Genomic DNA, 20,629 nt, shown 5'->3' with positions numbered 1-20,629 from the left:
CCAGATACTAAACGGCAGGTATGACTGACGGATTACATTTCCGGCCAATCAATACAGGCCACTTACAACGGAGAATCCGGATGTGATCATATGCCAATGACTGAGATATTTACAGATATCTTATAAGGGTACTTCGGTAAATTGCTCAGATGTCTTAAATTATCGCCCCCCCTCCGTATAAAGACAGTTTACGTTGATCCATTATCAAATCGAAGCATCTCCATTTCCTTTCAAGTTTCAACAATGGCGGGGAAACTAATGCAAGCGGTTCAGTACTCTGGATATGGTGGTGGTGTCGCCGGCTTAAAGGTTAGGCATTACAATTCATGCTTTTTCGATTTCGAAGGAGTTCAATATATAATTTAATTTTGAGATTCTGGTTTCTATATGGTTCTACTTCTTATGTGCATATTGTTGAAATTAAGTGATGTTTGTGCTTGTCGCATGAGTAAACAGCGAAGATAATCAATCCAATTTGGTGAAGAAAGTGCGGGATCTTAAATATCAATAAAAAAAATGAATCAAGCTTGAGAGTTTCAGGGATGAATTGGCATTCAACATTCCTATCAGGCTGCCAGATTTACTCTTGAATCGGAATCGGTATCAAGTATAAAATCTCAAAATGTTAATTAAGCTTAATCTTGTCTGGAACAGCACGTTGAAGTTGCAGTTCCTGGAACAAAAGCTGATGAAGTGCTGATAAAACTGGAGGCGACGAGTCTAAATCCAATTGATTGGAAAATACAGAAAGGCATGCTGCGTCCTTTATACCCAAAGAAGTTCCCTGTCATTCCTGGTTCGTTTTGTAGCCTCTTCCTTTCCATCTTACAATATCATTACACTGCTTGTTTTAATATCTTCTTCTTAATGTCTCAGGAACCGACATTGCAGGGGAAATAGTCCAGGTTGGATCTGGGGTCACCAAGTTCAAATCTGGTGACAAAGTTGTAGCGAAACTAAGCCACCAAGTAAATTTCTGCCACACACTCGTCTGTGTTGACTTCTTTCCTGATTAGGGCCCTGTTTGATATCAACTTACTTAACACATATGTTAACAGAAAGTATCTTAGCTCGTTACTTTCTGTTTATGTTTCCGAAAAACTATATCAAACGAGCCCTAAGGCTGTACAATGAATAATTTTGACAGACTGGAGGTGGATTGGCTGAGTACGCAGTGGCTAAAGAAAGTCTGACAGTTATAAGGCCAGAAGAAGTGTCAGCAGCTGAAGGAGCAAGCCTACCTGTAGCCGCCTTAACAGCTCACCAAGCCCTAACCCAAGTCTGCGGTCTGAAGCTAGACGGAACTGACGAAACCAAAAACATCTTAATAACAGCTGGCTCAGGTGGCGTAGGGACCTACGCGATCCAGCTGGCAAAGCTTGCCAATGCCCACGTCACCACCACGTGCGGGGCCCGCAACATGGAGTTTGTTAAGAGCTTAGGCGCTGACGAGGTGATTGATTACCGGACACCAGAAGGCGCTGCCTTGAAGAGCCCGTCTGGGAAAAAGTACGACTATGTGATAAACGGGATGCATATTTCTTGGTCGGTTTTTGAACCGAATTTGAGCTGGAGCGGGAAGGTGATTGATCTGAACCCTGGGCCGAGTGTTTTGTGGACGTTTGCGGTCAAGAAGATTACGTTTTCCAAGAAGCAAATGGTGCCGTTGATGTTGAGTGCTAAGGCTGAGAATTTGGAGTATTTAGTGGGTCTTGTGAGGGAGAAGAAGTTGAAGAGTGTAGTCGATTCGAGGTTTGGTCTTGGTGAAGCTGAAGATGCTTGGGAGAAGATTATGAGTGGTCGTGCTACTGGGAAGATTATAGTTGAGTCTTGAAGAATTTGAACTTTTAATGTTGTGTGATGTTTGTTGCTCTGAGAGTACAGCTGTTGTTGTGAATTGTGATAGATATTAGGGTCTTTTTTCAGAAACCACCTCTCTCTAAATAGCCACATTTCCCTAAACTACCCCATATTATCTATTTATAAAAAACTACGCCTTTAATGTTTTTCGTTACTAAAGCACACCTCTCCCTATGCTCTGTTAAGATAATCGTTAGTGTGGGTGTCACGCACCCGTCCACCCTTTAATTCCTCCCTCCCTCTTTTATTCAATCCTATCACCGATTAGGGTTTTGATCATCTTCATCAAATTCCGGGCGTTGAGATGTCGAATTGCAGTGGCAAGCTTAATTTAATTCGACAATTGAACCTTGCAAGATCTCGATCTCGTCCTCGTCGGTCCACAACCTCTGAAACAGCTTCCTGGAATCCACAATCGGCTTCTCTCAGACACCGGAGTCATTGTCGCGACGGTATTAGGTGAGGACATTACGACAACGACGGTTGCAACTGCGGCGGTGAGTGAGGGGGGAACAGGAGGGCGGAGATCAGAGACATTGATGGAGACGATGGAGGAAGAACAACGATGGAGACAGCTGAGGAGGACATAGGGACGACGCGAACAGCGGCGGAGGTGGAATTGGTGTTGAAATCGGAGGAGTCGTCGGCATCTCTGTCTCCCAAGATTAAGTCTTCGCCGTCGTCAAGAACGATGTCGTTGAGAGGCTCGTCGTCTTCGTCTCCGTTGTAGATGGTGATGGGATCTTCCTCCGACGCCATAGACAGACGGAGAAATTGAGATTGGGGATCGAGAGAGGAATGGGTTAGGTTAGGTTAGGTCGAGCCAAGGGTATGGGAAATGGATCCAGCTCGTACTAGCTACTGAAATGGGGTTCAAGCCAAGGATGAACGGGCGCGTGACACCCACACTAACGATTATCTTAACAATACATAGGGAGATGTGTGACTTTAATAATGGAAGACATTAAATGGGTGATTTTTGACAAATAAGTAATATGAGGATGGTTTAAGGAAATGTGATTATTTGGAGGGGTGATTTCTGGAAAAAAAAAAAAAAAAAAGACCACGGATATTATTGCTCCATGGTTTAGATTTATTGTCTTATGTGGATAAAGACCATAATCTTGTAATCGTGATACATATATTATTGTTCTGTGGTTTGGTAATAAAGATTCTATTCTAATACCAATTCGATGTGTGCCTTTTTATTTCACTAGAGGATCAATTGGGGAAGTATCCAAAAATAGTGTTGAAGCTTAAAGCTGACTAAAACTCAAACTTGAATCAACTAGCAAGTTTCAAGATGCAAAATAGAGGAACATGATGAGCCAAGATGAGCACAATCTTAGATGTTTAGAAAATCCCATAGAAGGCAAACATAAGTTCCAATTCAGATTGGAATTACAGAAAATCTAATCAACTTCCATGTGCAACATATAGTAGTACTCCACCAGATATCTCATTCGTTCATAACAGGCTTGTTCTCATTTGCTTTGGGCTTTTGCATAGGCCTTTGTTCATCAGTTTTCCTGCAAAATTTTGGGGGCCAAATCATAATCAAAATCATGGGCATAATTAACACAATAAGCATAAAGAGAATCATCACTGAAACCTAGTATGTAAATAAGCATATACAACACACTGACGAAAAGGTGAATCATGCTTGCAAGATCTCAACAGGTATTATCCTACAATCATTGCACTCCATCTAAGATTCAAATGCATGGTATGATACATTTATCAGGATGACTATTCATGGCAGCCAATCAGTTCCATAAACCAACCACATATTGCTATGAATATACAAACTTTCAGCAAGGTAATATTTTGAAGTTCTAAAGTAAGAGTGGGACAATGTCTTACAAAAGACTCAAACATAAAAAGACAACTAGAAATCAGAGCTTGTTCATCTGAACAAGAAATGATAAGTTATGGAGTATTATAAACCTGAGAATAACAATGCAATTTATTATCTCCGACTGTTTTCAAGTCCTCAGCAGAAAATTACTTATAAATGCACCTAAACAAGAATCCAGCTAATAGAAGAATCCAGCTAATAGAAAGATCTGGTAAAATTAACCGTAGCATTTCAGTATCAATAAACCCTAGAATGGGCTCTAAATAAGACCAACAATCAATATTTCACATTGAATTTTCAAACCCTAGTAATACCTACAGAGTCTACAACAACAATTAGTATACGAGCAAGAGAGAGGGGCAAACCTCTTGTCAGAAGCGCCACCCTTCTGGCTCAAGAAGGACCTGAAAAGAGGTGAATTGACGTCGTAAATCATCTTCAACCTTTTGCGTTTTTGCTGGAGAAAACCCTAATTCGATTTCTGCTTCGGATTTTCGGAGAGCGGTGCGTTGTACGATACCACAACAGAAGCTGTTTTTATAAGAGCTATTTCTAGTTATCATTTCGGGTAGTCTTTTTACACTTGGGCTGAGCCTCCTTTAATGGGCCTCAGTTTAGATATATGACCCAGTAGAAAAAGTGTAATTTTGTCCTTAAATCTGATATATGTTCAGAAAGTATGGAGAGATTTACCACAAGTCACATATTTCTGTTGCACCTGCTATCAAGTATCAACTAATCCTATCAAACAAATGATAACGACTGCTCATTAATTTTGTCTAAGCAGTAGCATTTATCTAATTTCTACAGTATTTTAGATCCTAATTATATCTGCTAAAACATCTTCACAAATGTGTTGTTTGTTTATGTAGTTGAATTATGATATTTATGTTTAATAATACTTCTCAGCACGTATTTGTTCATGATCAGATATTTTTTTATTTTATGAACTACTACTAGTACACAAATGAACATTACAATTAAACGTCTAGAATTAGATTATACAGCATGCTATTTGTATGGACTTACAAAATCTTAAAATTTGTATCTTGAATTATAAGCTCGGTCGTAAATTCTTCTTTTAAAACCCAAGTGATTCACTATTTGATATTTATTTCTTTATTTATGAAGCCCGAATCTTTATGTTTTTTTCTGGTTAATTTGCGGAGCAACGAATTTTTTTTGGTGTTCGATAGTAATACGAATCAAGCTTCTCCCGTAAATCTAGCCTTTTTCGGTATTAAAATTAGACCCATTTAATCTCATTTTTATTACAAAAACAGTACCATCAGAATAATTCTAAGCACAAGGATAATCTTGTATGGACTAAACTCCTCCCGGTTGTGTTAAAATTAATTTCGATGCCTTGCTTCAGGTTGATGGCTCTACGTACATTGGATTTACTATCCGTGATTCACACAGACAATACTTTTCCTTTCAAACAAAAATGTATTCATGATTGCCCTATTTTACAAGCCTAGATGATGCGACACTTTCTTTCATTCAAGCGGCTTTACATCTTCAGTTTCAGTCCATGTTTTCATAGAAAACGATAATTTAACTTTTATTAGTATTATCAAATATATTGACATGCGGGTTCGAAACTCATGAGCTACGTAGATTGAGTTGTTTTCTGATTTATCATGCTAAGCAGTGATGGACTAGCTGTCTTAGCCGGGGGATTTGTGAGCTCGCTAGTAGCGGCCCGACACCCTCGATAGTCCCGACGAAAAAAACATATTGACATGTGATATGGGCTATCTCTACTCTAATCCGCAATATCTATGACATTTTATTAGTATAGGGAATCCATGAAAAAAACAACTGATTTTCTCACCCAGTCAAACATATATATGATTGACTGGTATTCGCTTCTCCAGACCAGATATCACACAATCTTTATTTATATGATGATGTTGTCAGGGAGAGAAGTGATGCTTCCAACAATGTAGTTCCTCGGACTGTCGCGTAATCTCTAGCTTTTATCTATCATTTAATATGATAATATAAGGTTATCATCTGATTAAGGATTTGTTTTGTAATGTCTTTATAAAGACATTATAAAGACATTTCACGTTTTTTCTTAAAAAATATTTTTCATCACGGAAAACAATATCAAATAATTTTTTTAAAAAAATTAAATAATAAATATTTTCTTGAAAAAAAGTCTTGAGTATTAATCATTGTATATTGAGTTGCTTATATATAGAACATATATCACATGTCACATATCAGTAATTTTGGAAAGTAGACCTATAAAAAGGGTACACATTTAATTACTCATGCAATTATTTACATCCCAAAACGGGTGTACTGTACCTTTGCATAAGGTACTACCCCTACAATTGAATTATTGATGCTGCCTATATTATCTACTCATACAGACTGACAAACGAAGATTTGAATGAACAATCTCCTAAAAATTACACAGGTGAATAGTCAAAATCATGAGTGGCATTGTCGTAAAATTTGCCCAATTCCAGTGTCGGTTATCAAATACCGATTTCTTCGTTACCATCGACGAGTTGGCATAACTAAGCATTGACCACCACGAGATTTGGGGTTTATCAACAGAAGAACTGCTTGTCATTGTCTGAGAGAGAGAGAGAGAGGGAGAGATTGAGAGCGGAGAAGATGATGAATGGATCGTGCAATGTGGCGGATAAGATCCAAACCCTAGCCGGATGCAGGGTATGGTCTGCACCGGAGCTACACCGGAGCCGAACCGCCGCGGTTTCGCGTTCATTTGCTCTCCGCCGCTCCGATCTCGCTGTTTCTGTCTCCTCCCAGGCTCCAGCCATTGAAGCCACGCCGATGCAGAAGCCAGCCGGCGATACCTTGGCTGACCGACTCCGACTTGGCAGCCTCACCGAGGATGGATTGTCTTACAAGGAGAGCTTCATCATTCGTAGCTATGAGGTCGGGATCAACAAAACCGCTAGCGTTGAAACCATCGCTAATCTATTGCAGGTGAGAATTCCTTGTTTTCGGAATTCGTGCTGCTTGATTTGGAGTTTTGATTTTGGTGATTTTTTGTGTGTCTTCGTGGGGAATTTTTATTCCCATGCATGCGAAGCTTTATGCGATGGAAATTGAGATTGAATTCTAGAGATAGAATTGACATGAAACAATTTGGATACATGTGTGTATTGAGATGGTACAGTGTATAAGACTGTCTTATTTATGGTCAACGATGCAGGAAGTTGGATGTAACCATGCTCAAAGTGTTGGATTTTCTACTGATGGGTTTGCAACAACCCCTACAATGAGAAAGCTTCATCTTATATGGGTGACTGCTCGAATGCACATTGAGATCTATAGATACCCAGCTTGGTATGATTGTAAACAACACCTGATTATTCTGATTTCACTGGGTCACTGATTGGCGTTCCCTAATTGGTTCAGGAGTGATGTTGTTGAGATAGAGACATGGTGTCAGGGTGAAGGAAGAATTGGAACCAGACGCGATTTTATTTTAAAGGACTATTCAAATGGAGAAGTTATTGGAAGAGCTACCAGGTGCTTTATCTTAGTTTACATCTATGTTTAGTAACTTTAAAGAATAGAATTGTGGGATCATTTCTAGTGTTGATCTCCCATACATAAATCTGAAAGAAAACTGATGTTGCCAATCTAAACTTTATGTTGGTTCTCCATAAGTTCTGTATTCACTCTCACATGATTGAGGATTTGTCCTATTAGGCTACAAGTGTGGCCTTCTGAACACAGTGAACAGAAAATTTTAGTTTTTTTTAATTATCTTTACATGGAAGAAAATCTTCCCACAATGAACATAACTAAATGACCTGTTGCATCTTCTCTTCAGTAAATGGGTGATGATGAACCAAGACACAAGACGACTTGAAAGAGTCAGTGCTGAAATCCACGACGAATATTTAGTTTTTTGTCCTAAAGAGCTCAGGTATGCCTAATCAGTAAGTCTGACTTTTGACAATTTCTTCTTTTAGTTTTCCAATTAGCAAATTAATTAACTTCTACTTTCTGTTTGTACTTTCTATTCTAGGTTAGCATTTCCTGAGAAAAACAACAAGAGTGTGAGGAAAATTTTGAAGCTGGAAGATCCTGCACAGTATTCTAAGCTGGGTTTAGTAGTAAGACATCTTGTTCTCATTTTATTTCATTCACTCTTTTTCTTCTAAGTTTCTAAGATTTTTAAACTGATGTTTTCTCAGACCAGAAGAGCAGATCTAGACATGAATCAACACGTAAACAATGTTACATACATTGGATGGCTTCTAGAGGTAAGTAAACTTTAGACATTAATGCCCCATTTTGGCTCTTGTAGTTGTATCTCAATCTGGGACAATTCTTACATGACTGACAGAGCATACCCCAGGAGATCATAGACACACATGAACTTGAAAGTATTACATTAGATTACAGAAGAGAATGTCAGCATGATGACGTTGTGGAATCACTCACGACAGCTGCATCTAGCGAACCAGCCTTATTAAATGGATCAAATGGGTCAATTGATCACAGCCCATCTCCCCAGTTTCAACATCTATTGAGATTATCTGGAAATGGAGCAGAGATAAATCGTGGATACACAGAGTGGAGAAAGAAGCCTCAGAGATGAAAATGGAGTCTGCAGCTCTCTTAAATCCTTTAAACCAGGCAATTTCATGAGTTCAGAATTAGACTTTGCAGTTCTTTTTTCTTCATCTTCTTTGTTCTTCTCACTACCATCTTCATTGTAATCCTTATGAGTAAACTTCTAGGCAGCTTGTTTGCAATTTCATGTATCATGATTTTCTAAATACATACATTACAGTTGTACCTTCTTGAGTTGTGTGAATTTAATATTTTTTTATGTTGCTGGTGTTCATCTGGTATTGTTAATCAGGAGAGACAATATTATTAATCAAAAGAAGTCTCTCTAATATACAGAACATCTTCAACAACATAGGATTAGAAACTTCCTTAGTAATATAAGAACATATTAGTTATAATCACACACCTTCACTTGCAATTTGTAGCTATTGTTTTTCTTGGACCTTTGGAAGGAAGATTTTGATGGTATCTTTCATAGTCATCTTCCTCCTACATGTAGGACACTTCTTCTGAGCAGCGACTGCAGCTTTAATGCAAGTCCTACAGAAGATATGACCACACTTTGTTGACACCTCTTGCACAAAGGGTCCCATGCAAATTGGACAGTTGAATACTGGTTCTGTTACTGCTGGTGGTGGAGATGGAGGCCAAGCCAACGCTCCTCGATAATCCCTCTGTAATCAATGTATCAATAGGAATGAGAATCATAGAAAGAGAGATAGAAACTACACAGGTAGATTTATGTTGTCTTACTGAATTTGAACTTCTGCTTTCCAAGTCTATCACTTGCTGGTGTCCAGCTACAACTGCAGCACGATCTCGGTTCCTTCTGGAATTTTTCTTAGCCTATATAGAATAAAACATAAGTTGAGAAAGACTATGCTGCAGTTGCACTTGATATTATAAGTGTCATTAATGCAAAGAAAAAGTGTAACAGAGCAAGAAAGAAACCTCAGCAAAGGATCTTGGAGAGGAAATCATGACATCATCATCATCATCACTAAAATCAACAACAATTGGCACATTTAAATCAACATCAATGCCCCCAGTCTGTGGACGAGCTGCAGAATTGCCTCCTCTTGTACGAGGCCCTGTTCTTCTTCTGTTGCTCATGCTTCAGATTTTAGCTGCCAATGCGAGCTCTGGATCTAAATTAGGCGCACCAAGAAAAAAGTGTCGACTGTCAAATTGCAACCATAAGTATTATCAAACTGAGTTCGTTTCAGTTAATTTCAAATTGTGCGCCAAAAACCTAATTCCCAAACACTTGCAGGAACATATCGTAACCTCATAGCAACCAAGATTGCAATTTCTTAAGTAATTCGAAGTTTCTGAAGGATGAACATCATACTAAATGATCATCTTGCAAATAAATTTTGAAGTCTCTGAAGCATCCATGGACGAATCAAAACCCCAATCGACCAATGCAAAGATGAAATTTCTAACGAAAGAGAAGAAAAAGTAGTAGTAACGGAGGAAGAGGGCACCTGAGAGTGGACCAAATTAAATGCCAAGATACGAGAATGATGAGTGAACAATTCAGTCAGAGAAGACTAACATTATCCAAGAACAGTACTTTTCTGAATCAAGAAATTAGGGTTTTGTGATGTTTAGACAGAATCGGAAGAAGATTAGAACGTCTGTTTTGGGAACCTGCTCATCGGTAGTTGAACAGTCGGAGTTAAATACATGAGCTCGCTTGGGCTGTTTCGTCACTCTTAAGTCTTGAATAGAAACAGGGCCCACTGCAATTTTTCAGACAATTCTCAGAAGGGTTTACTACTCTCTAGTAGCCGTTAACTTCTGCATTTCTAATTCGTTCAGTCAAGAGGTGCGTTCAATTTCCCCTCAGACTTGAGCCTTTCTTTTTGACGTCTGTTTATTTTGGTTTTATTTAAGGGAAAGTGTTAGCTTACCCAATATCTAAGGCAACGGTATTTTCTATATATAAAAGATAAAAAATTTGGAGGGAAATGGAAAAAATGAAGAGGGAAAGTCTGCAGAAAAAGGAAGGATATCTGATCGGTATGCGACAAAGCGCGTTGGCGGGCTTTGGCTCCAAACGAAATTTCCGTTTCACCGAAAGGTCCACTTATCGGCGAGTTGCGGTGGCTGAAGGCGGGTCGTTGAAGCAACCAAGGAAGACGGGAATTGTATCAATCGAACCATTGAAATTCAAATACCAAATCAATCGAATCATTGGAATTCATTATTCCAGGGCGAGTTTAAAGAATTGGAAACGCTAATTTCTTTTTTGAGTTTGAAATGATTGTTGAAATTATGAATCGACAAAATTGTTGTTATAATTAAGTGTTTACTTAAGTCGAATTTCATCCATTCAATGTGGAGCTGATGAAATCAGTGTAATTGAACATATTCTGGTGTTGAAATCATTGCCATTTGAAAAGATCAGTAGTCCTATTTTTTGGATTGATTCTGGTGCAAAGTTGAAACCTGGAATTTCATAAACTATGGTATTGTAGGTTGAACTTATTTGTGTTTTGTTGTTCTTGTGTTACTTACTTGAAGTTTGAAAGACAAACTATGGTATTGTAGTAGTATAGTGATCGGTTTTCTCATGACAGGGAGAAATATAATGAATATTGACCTGAATTTAGAGACAAGGAATGCAAATTCAAGCAACAATGATGTTGATCCTATCATTAATCTTGAAGTTAGCAATTATGTTCAACCTGTCATTGATCATGAAGATAGCAATTATGTTGAACCTAGATTTGATCTTGAAGCTGAACCTAATATTGATGAAACTGAAAATTTGGTAGAACTAGCAATATGAATGTCTTTTAATAGTGTTACTAAATTTGCTTTGTTCTCTCACACTTATGTTAAAAAAAAGGATTCTAATACCATGTACGCACAAATACCCCTCTGCCTCATTTCATAGTTAAAGTTGGTAGGAAAAAAACAGGCGAATAAACAGAATATGAAAAGTGGTGGAAGAATCGGGTTTGGGTGTGTTAGAGGTGGTAAACAAAAAATGAGGAACAATGGGTTGTGGAAGACAATGGAAAGAAGTCTCAAGTAATTGGGTGTCCTGCATTTGTAGATGCCAAAATCATAGAGGTAGGATGACAATAAGAACCTTAATACTTTTACACAACCATGAAATGGATCCAACTCACAGTTGATTCATGCCCAACTACAAGTGGATGACTCTACATCACAAGAGGAGGATCTTGAACAATGATGCAACAGGAGTCCCTATTAAGAAGAGTTTTAATTCATTAGTTGTGGAAAGTGGTGGACACGAGAATCTGTCATTTAATAAAACGGATCTGAGAAATGTGATAGGCATCCACCGTCGTGCTATAAGATTGGAAGGTGATGCTACTGCAATGGATGAGGAATTTAGGAAAATGAAAGAAGATAAACCTGGTTGTTTAGTGCAATTGATAAGATGATGAAAGGAAAATGGTCATTGTGTTTTGGTCTAATGCAAGATGCAGGCCTTCTGCAAAGGATTTTGGTGACGTAGTAACATTTGACACCACCTACCCAAATAATATTTTTAGCATACCCTTTGCTTCTTTTAGTGGAGTAAATCATCACGGGTCATCAATTGTTCTAGCATGTGGATTAGTATCTGGTGACACTGTTGAAAATTTTACTTGGCTATTCTAACGTTGGATTGAGTGCATGGGAAAAGCTCCAAATGCCATTTTGACTGATCAGTGCAGGCCATAGCCAATGTAGTTGAGAATGTTTTCCCAACATCTAGACACAGACTTTTTATCTTTCATAAACTAATGAATGAAGCTACAAATCTAGGAAAACATACTCATTGGATTGATATACAGAAGTGTTTAAGGACGGTTGTACATGATTCACCGAGTGTGGAGGAGTTTGAGGAAGCTTGGCCAGAAATTGTTACAAAATTCAATATTGGGGATAACTCTTGGATCATGGAATCATATAATGAACACAAAAGATGGGTGTCAGTTTACTGTAAAGATACATTTTGGGCCGGTATGTCTTCCACCCAGAGGAGTGAAGGAATTAATTTTTTCTTCAAAGGATATGTTAACTCGAGTACTGGGTTGAAATTGTTCCTGGAGCAATATCAAAAGGCAGCTGCAGACAAGGTTAAACAGGAGAAGAAATTAAATGTTGAGACATTGGAGAGGCCACTTGTATGCAATAGAGTACATATCGTGAAAGAAGTGTTTCATAAGGCCTATACATATGCTAAGCTTAAGGAAGTTTAGGAGCAGGTACGATCTTTATGGTTCAAAATATAATACAAGTAAATTGAAATTTGATTTGAGAGTACAATGCAATATTAATTGATAATATTTGATATGTATTGTAGGTACGATCTTTAGGGTTAACCAATGCAACTCTTTTGCCTACCGATGGAGAGAAGGTTACCTATAAAGTTATAGAAAGGATACCTAAGCCTGTTTGGCGTCAACAACGTAAGTTATTTAAGACTACCATAGATAGAAGCATGTTAGAATTTAAATGCTCGTGCAAATTGTTTGAGTTCCGGGATATTATGTGCAAGCACGTCATTAAAGTAATTGAAGTTGAAGATATAAGAGTAGTCTCAGAAACATATTTGTTGAAAAGGTGGAGAAAAAATATTGTTAGGGAATATGAGCATATTAGGGTGTTTTACTACAATCCTAATGGGAGTGTGCGGGTAAAGAAGTTTAGAGATCTCTCCATTAGAAATGAATACTTGATATCTCTAGCACTACCGAACGAATCTGCCTACGAGGAATATGTGGAAGGACGTGTGAAGTTGGAAAACAAGGTGGAAGCTGGACTAGGAATTAGTTGTAGCAACGATCACAATTCATTGTTACCTAGTGGGAAGGTATTTGGTCGAAGAAGGCTTCAGAGAAGATCAGATAACGAGTTGCATGATGCCATAGAAACAAAGACAGAAGAACCTACAATCAAGGATCCCAAACAAGTTAAACGCAGGGGACGTCCCAATAAGACTAAGATTTGTCTAAAAAGAGAAAGAAAACAACCATTAAGCATCATGAACCCACATAAGATAATACTGACATTTCAAAAGTAATAGGATTTGATTCAATCAAAATTGGTGGAACTCATGGTCATAGAATTGTAAGTCATCATCTAACCCTGATAAATAAAGTTATTGACCTTCATATTTTATTTAATTTTGTACACTAACAAGGCCTATTAAACTATAGGATTTTGATTTAAATGAGGAGTTAACCGAGGAGTGTGTGGGTTTTGATTCAACCCCCGGTTCTGCAAATGATTGGATAAGGGTGAACATTGCTGGATTGTGTTCAAACAACTATACTCAAGCAGGGGGTGCTGGTATTTATTGGAAATAAGATGGTACATTTCTTTCAACATATACATTTTTATCTGAAGAAACTGACACATTTAGCGCTGAGATCTGGGCTTCATTTTTTGCATTAAGAAACGCTGACGAATGAGGTATGGGTAAGCTTAGTATAGAGACTGATTCAGTACTGGCATATGAGGTCTTGAAGAACCCATCACCCCTTCCAATTTATGATGATGGATTGCTTCAGAAGGTCTAGTCATTGATGAAGGAAGATAATTGGAAAGTGAGAGTTGTTTGTATACCCCGCCACACCAACCAATGTGCTAACAATTTGGCAGAGTATGGCTTAGTTAATGGTTTGAAGTATGAAGAGCTGCAACAATTTCCAGGAGTATTATTGCGTACTCTGTAAGAAATCTTGATAATTATACTGAATGAGTAGTGTAAGAAATATTGACATTTTGGAACATGTGGTAAATGTTTATGTTAGAAGTTTTGGAAAACAACTCTAGTGAATGGTTAGTCTAAGAAATATTGAAAACTCTAGTGATTAGTGTATGTTTAAACTTGATGAACATATAGTGAATGTGGATGTATGAAATTTGGAAAATGTAATTAACCACTTACTTTGGATGTTTTAATTTTTTTTATTGAATGATTGTCATTGAAATTTCAAGATGTAGATAAGGACAAGGGCCTCAAGAGTGGACTTAAATGAACCCAATGTTTTAACTCTTTTGTATAAGGATGCTCTAGATTTGAAGCAGGTATGATCACAAGATGTTTCTGATTTTTAGTTTTGATCTAAATATTCCACACAAGTAGTATCTGTTATTTTGTCATCTGTGTAAGATAGTGATTAATTTTGTACAAATATTTACTGCATTTCAGACCAGATTGGCAATGCACATACCAAGCAATGGACATCAGGAATGGTATTTACAACATGATTCAAAATGTGACTAGATATTCCAAGTAATGATTCAACATCATGCTTTAATTATAAAAAATCGGAGCTACAAAAGAGTGCTTGAGCTGAACCACATGAACATGGTTCAGCTGAAGCACTTATAATGTTCCTTACTAGAAAAAAACTGATTGAGTTGAACTATAAAATAAGTACTTTCTTTTTCGGCAAGGTTCTTTCTGTTAGTTTAAGCTTGCTCAGACTAATTGCTTCCTTTTTTTTGATGATGATAAACATTACATTTGATCTGTCTTGTGTTGTCTAAGCTTTACAGGAGTAGCTTAATAAGCCAAGAGAGTCGCTTTGACCAAGCGAACAAGCTAGAGACTAGCTTTGAGTATTGCGAAGATAGAAGATATAGCAAAGACAGTCTCAACCAACTCTAAGTTGAAGAATTACAATTCAAAAGTGAAGACGTGAAGAAGAGTTGAAGACAAAGACTAGAGGAGAGACGAAGAGAGTCGCTGCCGGCAAGTGTATCCAGTGCTTTCAACGATAGAAGAAATGAAGGAAGGAAATCTGCCCAGGTGGCTTAGGCTGCACCATCGGTGTAGAGTATTCGTGCCAGCTGATGGGAAAGACATGAAGCTCGGGATAGGCAAATGTGTTTCTACCTATGGAGAGTGAGGAGCGTGGATCGCCAGTGTGGACGAATTGAAGCGGAGTGGTATGGAAGCGGATCGCCAGCATGGCAGAGTTCTTACAAGTTTGTTGCTCAAGAAAAAGGAGAAATCTGTGGAGGAGCTGCCTGGAGAGTAGTCACACGGATTGCCAAGGTGACAGTCTCCTTTATTACAATATTGTATAGAGTTTTCTAAATTGGGGATGAAGTTTAGGATTTCTATAAATAGGTGTAATAGTTGTATGTATTCGCATGAGCTTGGGAAACCTCGAGAGGGAGAGAAAGTCTAGCTAGTACAAACATAACAAGATGAGGAAAGCCTGGGAGTTAGTATGTTGAGTGTCTTGGAGGGATGCAACAGGACTGAAAGTTGGGAAGTTAGTAAGGTTGAGTGTTTGGGGCATAGATGGTGATCTCTGAGGGAGCGAGTGTCGTCTATACAACTTGAGAGCGATACACGTTGTAAGTGAGCTGAACACGAGTGTAGTGAGTGGAGAGTTATAAGGCCTTGTAATTCTTTGTTCATTATATTCAATATATTGGCGAGTTTCATCCCGGGCATGTATTATTGCCAAGGTTCTCACCTTACCAAGTCTCTCTCTACATATTGAGCTGAATCTTTCATCTAACAATCTAAGATTCATATTGTGGCTTTTCCCTTGTTATTCCGCATTTATAGCATACTCACTTTCTAGTGTGTTGTGCTTACTTAAGGGAAAAAGACTCGCTCAAAAGTGTGTTTAACTTCCGCATATCTTAAACACTAAAGCTAGTCAATCGAGCTACTCTTCTCTAAGAGCTAGTTGATTCAAAGATACTCTATAAAGGTTTTCAACAAGCAAATCATTCATATCTATACTCGCTTTGTTGAGAGCTAGTCTTTGGATACTAGCTTTATAGCTTTAGTTCATTGATTATAGAGTAAGTGTAACATTCACATATATATCTTGTTACACTTGCTTTTTATTTTGATCCTACCCTCGTCAAACCCACAATTGGTATTAGAGCATAGGTTGCTCATATGCACTGATTCACACTCGCTACACATATCCCTCTTTATTGTTGTGAATCATGGAAAACAACTCTTGTTATAAGATTACTCAGGAAGATGAGTGTACTACCTTCCAGTTCTGGAGTTGCTAATGCTAACAACCCTACGAAGCCAACGCTTCGTTGGGTCTCCAAAGCTTGATCTTATATTTGCAAGTTTGGAATGAATATTAGGTGCTTAATGAGCAGATGCGGTTCGAGCAAAAGATCATCGCCAATATGTATATACATAGTTCGAGAGAAAGATCACTATGTAATATCCATGTAGTTTGAGCAAAAGATCACTACATACAAGGGCTACATCAACCACTCAAAATTCCATACTACAAGGAGGAGATCTCTATCTCCTTCAGAGCTGAACTGAATAGATCAAGTATGAGCAAAAATCTAATATACTTCTCCTTCATTATTATCTTACAAGAGGCATACCTTTTTCTTTAGAGATTTAATGTCGCCTTACTCAAAAGCATGTCTCACTCAGTGGCACAACTACATATATTATTTCAGGCGACTCTTTACTTACGCTCGCTGAACTATATCCAACAAACTGTCTATCTATGTTGGAGAGCTTTTTGATAAAGGTGAAGTTTACTCGTGTACCGACAGAGAGTCAAATCGTTGATATCTTCACTAAAGCACTAAACCGGGTAACTATCTTAAATCTAAGGCTTCAGCTGGGCTTAATTCCTATCAATTAGACCATTCGTTCACTCGTTGTAAGTTCCTTCATACTGGCTACGTTTAAGCATTTTATTTTATCTTTGGGAACTCAGGATGAGGTGCGCTTTCATGATCTTTTCTTGTTAACATGCTATATCTAAACAAGAAATGTATAGCTTGATGAGTGTATTGATGCAAACATGTTCCTATCTTATGTATCATTGCATGCTCTTCTTTACCTCTCATGAAAGTGGTGATCGTCTTCTTGCCTATTACATGCCTAAGAAATGATCCACTTATAAAGTGTCCCTAACCCTGACTTTAATGCTTGCTTACCGATTCCCTTAATATATCTCCACACAAGAAGTATACATTATTGTGACAAAAAGCCGGTATCCCCTATATGCACATGCTTAATACATGCTATATTTGAGTGTGAGTGACCCCCTTATATGTGCATTATATCCCCTCATTATTGCGCTTTGAAGTTCATGTTAAGCTACTGTATCACATCTCAAGCGTGCTAACTTCTCTCAGTATAAGTAACTAAGTTCCAATCGTTAAAGCGAGTGAAGAATGACGGCCTCAAAGCCCATCACAACTATCTAAATCAAGTGCTAATCAGGGAAGGTGAAATATGAAGTCTACACATTATAGCCCTACCTTGTCCAGTATCGCTTCACGTATATTAGCTCGAGACCAGTGCTAAGCCACTCTTTATCATTTTGGCACTGAGAAAAGCGAAGCCACTCCAAGAAGAAATCAAGTATGTTGGTAAAAGTTGATGAACATATTGAGAAGAAGGTGATTTGAGTTGATACTCTTACTTGCTTTCTGAATTCTCTTTGCGTGACTCTGTGATAAACTCTCTAGGGTTCCAACTACAAAAGTAATATATATTTACAGTATGCCTTGGATTGATTTTAGTAGCTTGAGTGCTTCATGGTTACTGTCTCTCTTGCATTATCTTTGCATAACTATGCTTGTTATTTGAGTTAAGCATGGCTGAGTACCTTATTTGTAGTTCCCTTTGATGAATTATATATGCCTTTTCGATGATGCAAAGGGGGGAGAAAAACGGTTTGGGCAGGTGAAGGATTGAGGTAGAATACTCTTTCCGTTGTTGAAATTGGGCAGAATTTAGACCAACTTGGTCTAAGGGGGAATAAAGGTACACTCGCTAAGTGGCTTTAGCGAGATTTTGAGCAGATTTGGTCAATCTGTTGAGTATTAGTTTAAGCTTCATTGTATATCTTATAGCTTAACTGAGTACATATTGAAATAGATGTGCTTACACTGTTTAAGTGTTTGTCATCATCAAAAGGGGAAAATTGTTAGTTTGAGCTTGCTCAGACTAATCACTTCCTTTGTTTTAATGATGATAAACATTACATTTGATCTATCTTGTGTTGTCTAAGCTTTACAGGAGTAGCTTAAGAAGCCAAGAGAGTTGCTTTGACCAAGCGAACAAGATAGAGACTAGCGGATAGACGATGTGAAGAAGAGTTGAAGACAAATACTAGCGGAGAGATGAAGAGAGTCACTGCCGTCTAGTGTATCCAGTGCTTCAACGATAGAATAAATGAAGTGAGGAAATATGCCCAGGTGGCTTAGGCTGCACCAGTGTGTAGAGTATTCGTGCCAGCTGATGGGAAAGACGTGAATCTCAGGATAGGCGAATGTGTTTCTACCTATCGAGAGTGAGGAGCGTGGATTGCCAACGTGGACGAATTGAAGCGGAGTGGTGTGGAAGCGGATCGCCAGCATGGCAGAGTTTGTTACAAGTTTGTTGCTCAAGAAAAAGGAGAAATCCGTGGAGGAGCTGCATGGAGAGTAGTCACACGGATTGCCAAGGTGGCAATCTCCTTTATTACAATATTGTCTAGAGTTTTCTAACTTGGAAAGAAGTTTAGGATTTCTATAAATAGGTGTAATAGTTGTATGTATTCGTACGAGCTTGGAAAACCTCGAGAGGGAGAGAAAGTCTAGCTAGCACAAACATAACAGGATCAGGAAGCTGTGAGTTAGTACGTTGAGTGTCTTGGAGGGATGCAACATGACTGAAAGCTGGGAGGTTAGTAAGGTTGAGCGTTTAGGTCATAGTTGGTGATCTCTGAGGGAGCGAGTGTCGTCTATACAACTTGAGAGTAATAAACGTTGTAAGTGAGCTGAACGCGAGTTTAGTGAGTGGAGAGTTATAAGGCCTTGTAATTCTTTGTTCATTATATTCAATATATTGGCGAGTTTCATCCTGGGCATGTATTATTGCCAAGGGTTCTCACCTTACCAAGTCTCTCTCTGCATATTGAGCTGAATCTTTCATCTAACAATCTAAGATTCATATTGTGGCTTTTCCCTTGTTATTCCGCATTTATAGCATACTCGCTTTCTAGTGTGTTGTGCTTACTTAAGGGAAAAAACTCGCTTAAAAGTGTTTTTAACTTCTACATATCTTAAACACTAAAGCTAGTCAATCGAGCTACTCTTCTCTAAGAGCTAGTCAATTCAAAGCTACTCTATAAAGGTTTTCAACAAGCGAATCATTCATATTTATACTCGCTTTGTTGAGAGCTAGTCTTTGGATACTAGCTTTATTGCTTTTATTCATTGATTATAGAGTAAGTGTAACATTCACATATATATCTTGTTACACTCACTTTTTATCTCGATCCTACCCTCGTCAAACCCACACTTTCGATCTCCTCATCCTCCTTTTCTTCCTCTAGAAACTCTCTTTTAACATGTTGAGATCAACCTTTGGGGAGGGCCCTCAAATAAACCCTCTTCCTTACCTTGTTTCATCTGTATGTAGTTCACCTCCTCCTCAAATATCCTCTCCAATATCGCATAATAACCAGTTTTTGTGAGATGGGATCCTAGTACCTTACAACCTATTAATTCACTTCCAATAAAAGTTCTCATCAACATCCTAATGTCTATTAGGTCTCTAATGTATTGTGGTTCCATATTTGTTGGTAGGTTTTTGATTTGTTGCTTCAAAGATAGACAGATGATGTGATAAAATTGGATGAAGATTTTCACTCCATGTATATATATAGGCAGGTAAGTATTCTTTTCCCACCAAATTTTCCCTCCGCAATTTCCCTCCACAATTTATATGCAACAAGTAGGTTTCATGTATTGTGCATTGTTGGGATAGATTGGTTGTCATGTAAGCTCCATCAAAAATTAGGAATGGGACGAAAATTTTCCCTCCATATTTCATAGGTAATGAGTGCTACGATGGAAAAGTATGACATGGATTGAGTCGGAAGGCTACTTTCCAATGTACTGCAGTCAGAACCGGTGTACCTTTAAGGTTATTTTATTGGATAAAGTTGTGTTTTCCTTACACAAATACGGCTGAGGATATTTATGTACTCTGCAACTATGATTGCTGTCATAGAGATATATTTATCAGTGTAGGTAAAGACTTGTACGTGATTTACTTCCTATCTTTATACATCCTTTACGCTGAGAAGTGTATGTAGTTGGTAGATAGAAAATTTCATTGTAATGGTGCGTAGTACTACTACATTGTAATTGAACGAGGTTTTTATACTTTAGTTAAAGTAACTGTTCTTCCTTGAAATGAAAAGAATTCTTGTACACAAGCTTAATTTAAGAAGGTATTACACAAAGCATTAATGTTGAACGGTTCTTCAATAATACATGAAGTCATACAGAAGCTCAAGTAATTCCATCATTGAAAAAGTGAAAAGAATACAACACATAATTGATAAA

At 38.0% G+C, this 20,629-nt stretch overlaps 2 protein-coding genes across 2 annotated transcripts; both read left to right on the top strand.

Annotated features, from left to right (window-relative positions):
- Window positions 1-243: 243 nt before the first annotated feature.
- LOC141250905 (uncharacterized) lies at window positions 244-1,834 on the top strand. Its single transcript, XM_073670159.1, has 4 exons — window positions 244-309; window positions 655-796; window positions 877-968; window positions 1,148-1,834. Exons 1-4 carry the CDS (start codon window positions 244-246, stop codon window positions 1,832-1,834), a joined length of 987 nt encoding a protein of 328 aa, XP_073526260.1.
- A 4,331-nt stretch (window positions 1,835-6,165) lies between these two features.
- On the top strand, window positions 6,166-8,318 carry LOC141250907 (uncharacterized). Its single transcript, XM_073670162.1, has 9 exons — window positions 6,166-6,180; window positions 6,293-6,409; window positions 6,509-6,688; window positions 6,918-7,051; window positions 7,124-7,237; window positions 7,545-7,640; window positions 7,743-7,830; window positions 7,912-7,980; window positions 8,064-8,318. Exons 1-9 carry the CDS (start codon window positions 6,166-6,168, stop codon window positions 8,316-8,318), a joined length of 1,068 nt encoding a protein of 355 aa, XP_073526263.1.
- Window positions 8,319-20,629: the final 12,311 nt, after the last annotated feature.

Source organism: Phyllobates terribilis, unplaced genomic scaffold, assembly GCF_046119375.1.
Source record: "Phyllobates terribilis strain yellow unplaced genomic scaffold, ASM4611937v1 Scaffold_6374__1_contigs__length_44957, whole genome shotgun sequence".
Taxonomy (NCBI): Eukaryota; Metazoa; Chordata; class Amphibia; order Anura; family Dendrobatidae; genus Phyllobates; species Phyllobates terribilis.
Note: the sequence above shows the minus strand (reverse complement) of the source record. Positions and strands in the feature narration are given on the sequence as shown.

What these genes read in the sequence shown, in the direction of transcription:
- LOC141250905 (XM_073670159.1), top strand. Translation starts at nt 244, where the DNA reads ATGGCGGGGAAACTAATGCAAGCGGTTCAGTACTCTGGATATGGTGGT. An exon ending in GTGGTGTCGCCGGCTTAAAG is followed by an intron (nt 310 to 654) that starts GTTAGGCATTAC and finishes TGTCTGGAACAG; the next exon opens with CACGTTGAAGTTGCAGTTCC. An exon ending in GAAGTTCCCTGTCATTCCTG is followed by an intron (nt 797 to 876) that starts GTTCGTTTTGTA and finishes TTAATGTCTCAG; the next exon opens with GAACCGACATTGCAGGGGAA.
- LOC141250907 (XM_073670162.1), top strand. An exon ending in ATCTATAGATACCCAGCTTG is followed by an intron (nt 7,052 to 7,123) that starts GTATGATTGTAA and finishes TAATTGGTTCAG; the next exon opens with GAGTGATGTTGTTGAGATAG. An exon ending in GTTATTGGAAGAGCTACCAG is followed by an intron (nt 7,238 to 7,544) that starts GTGCTTTATCTT and finishes TCTTCTCTTCAG; the next exon opens with TAAATGGGTGATGATGAACC.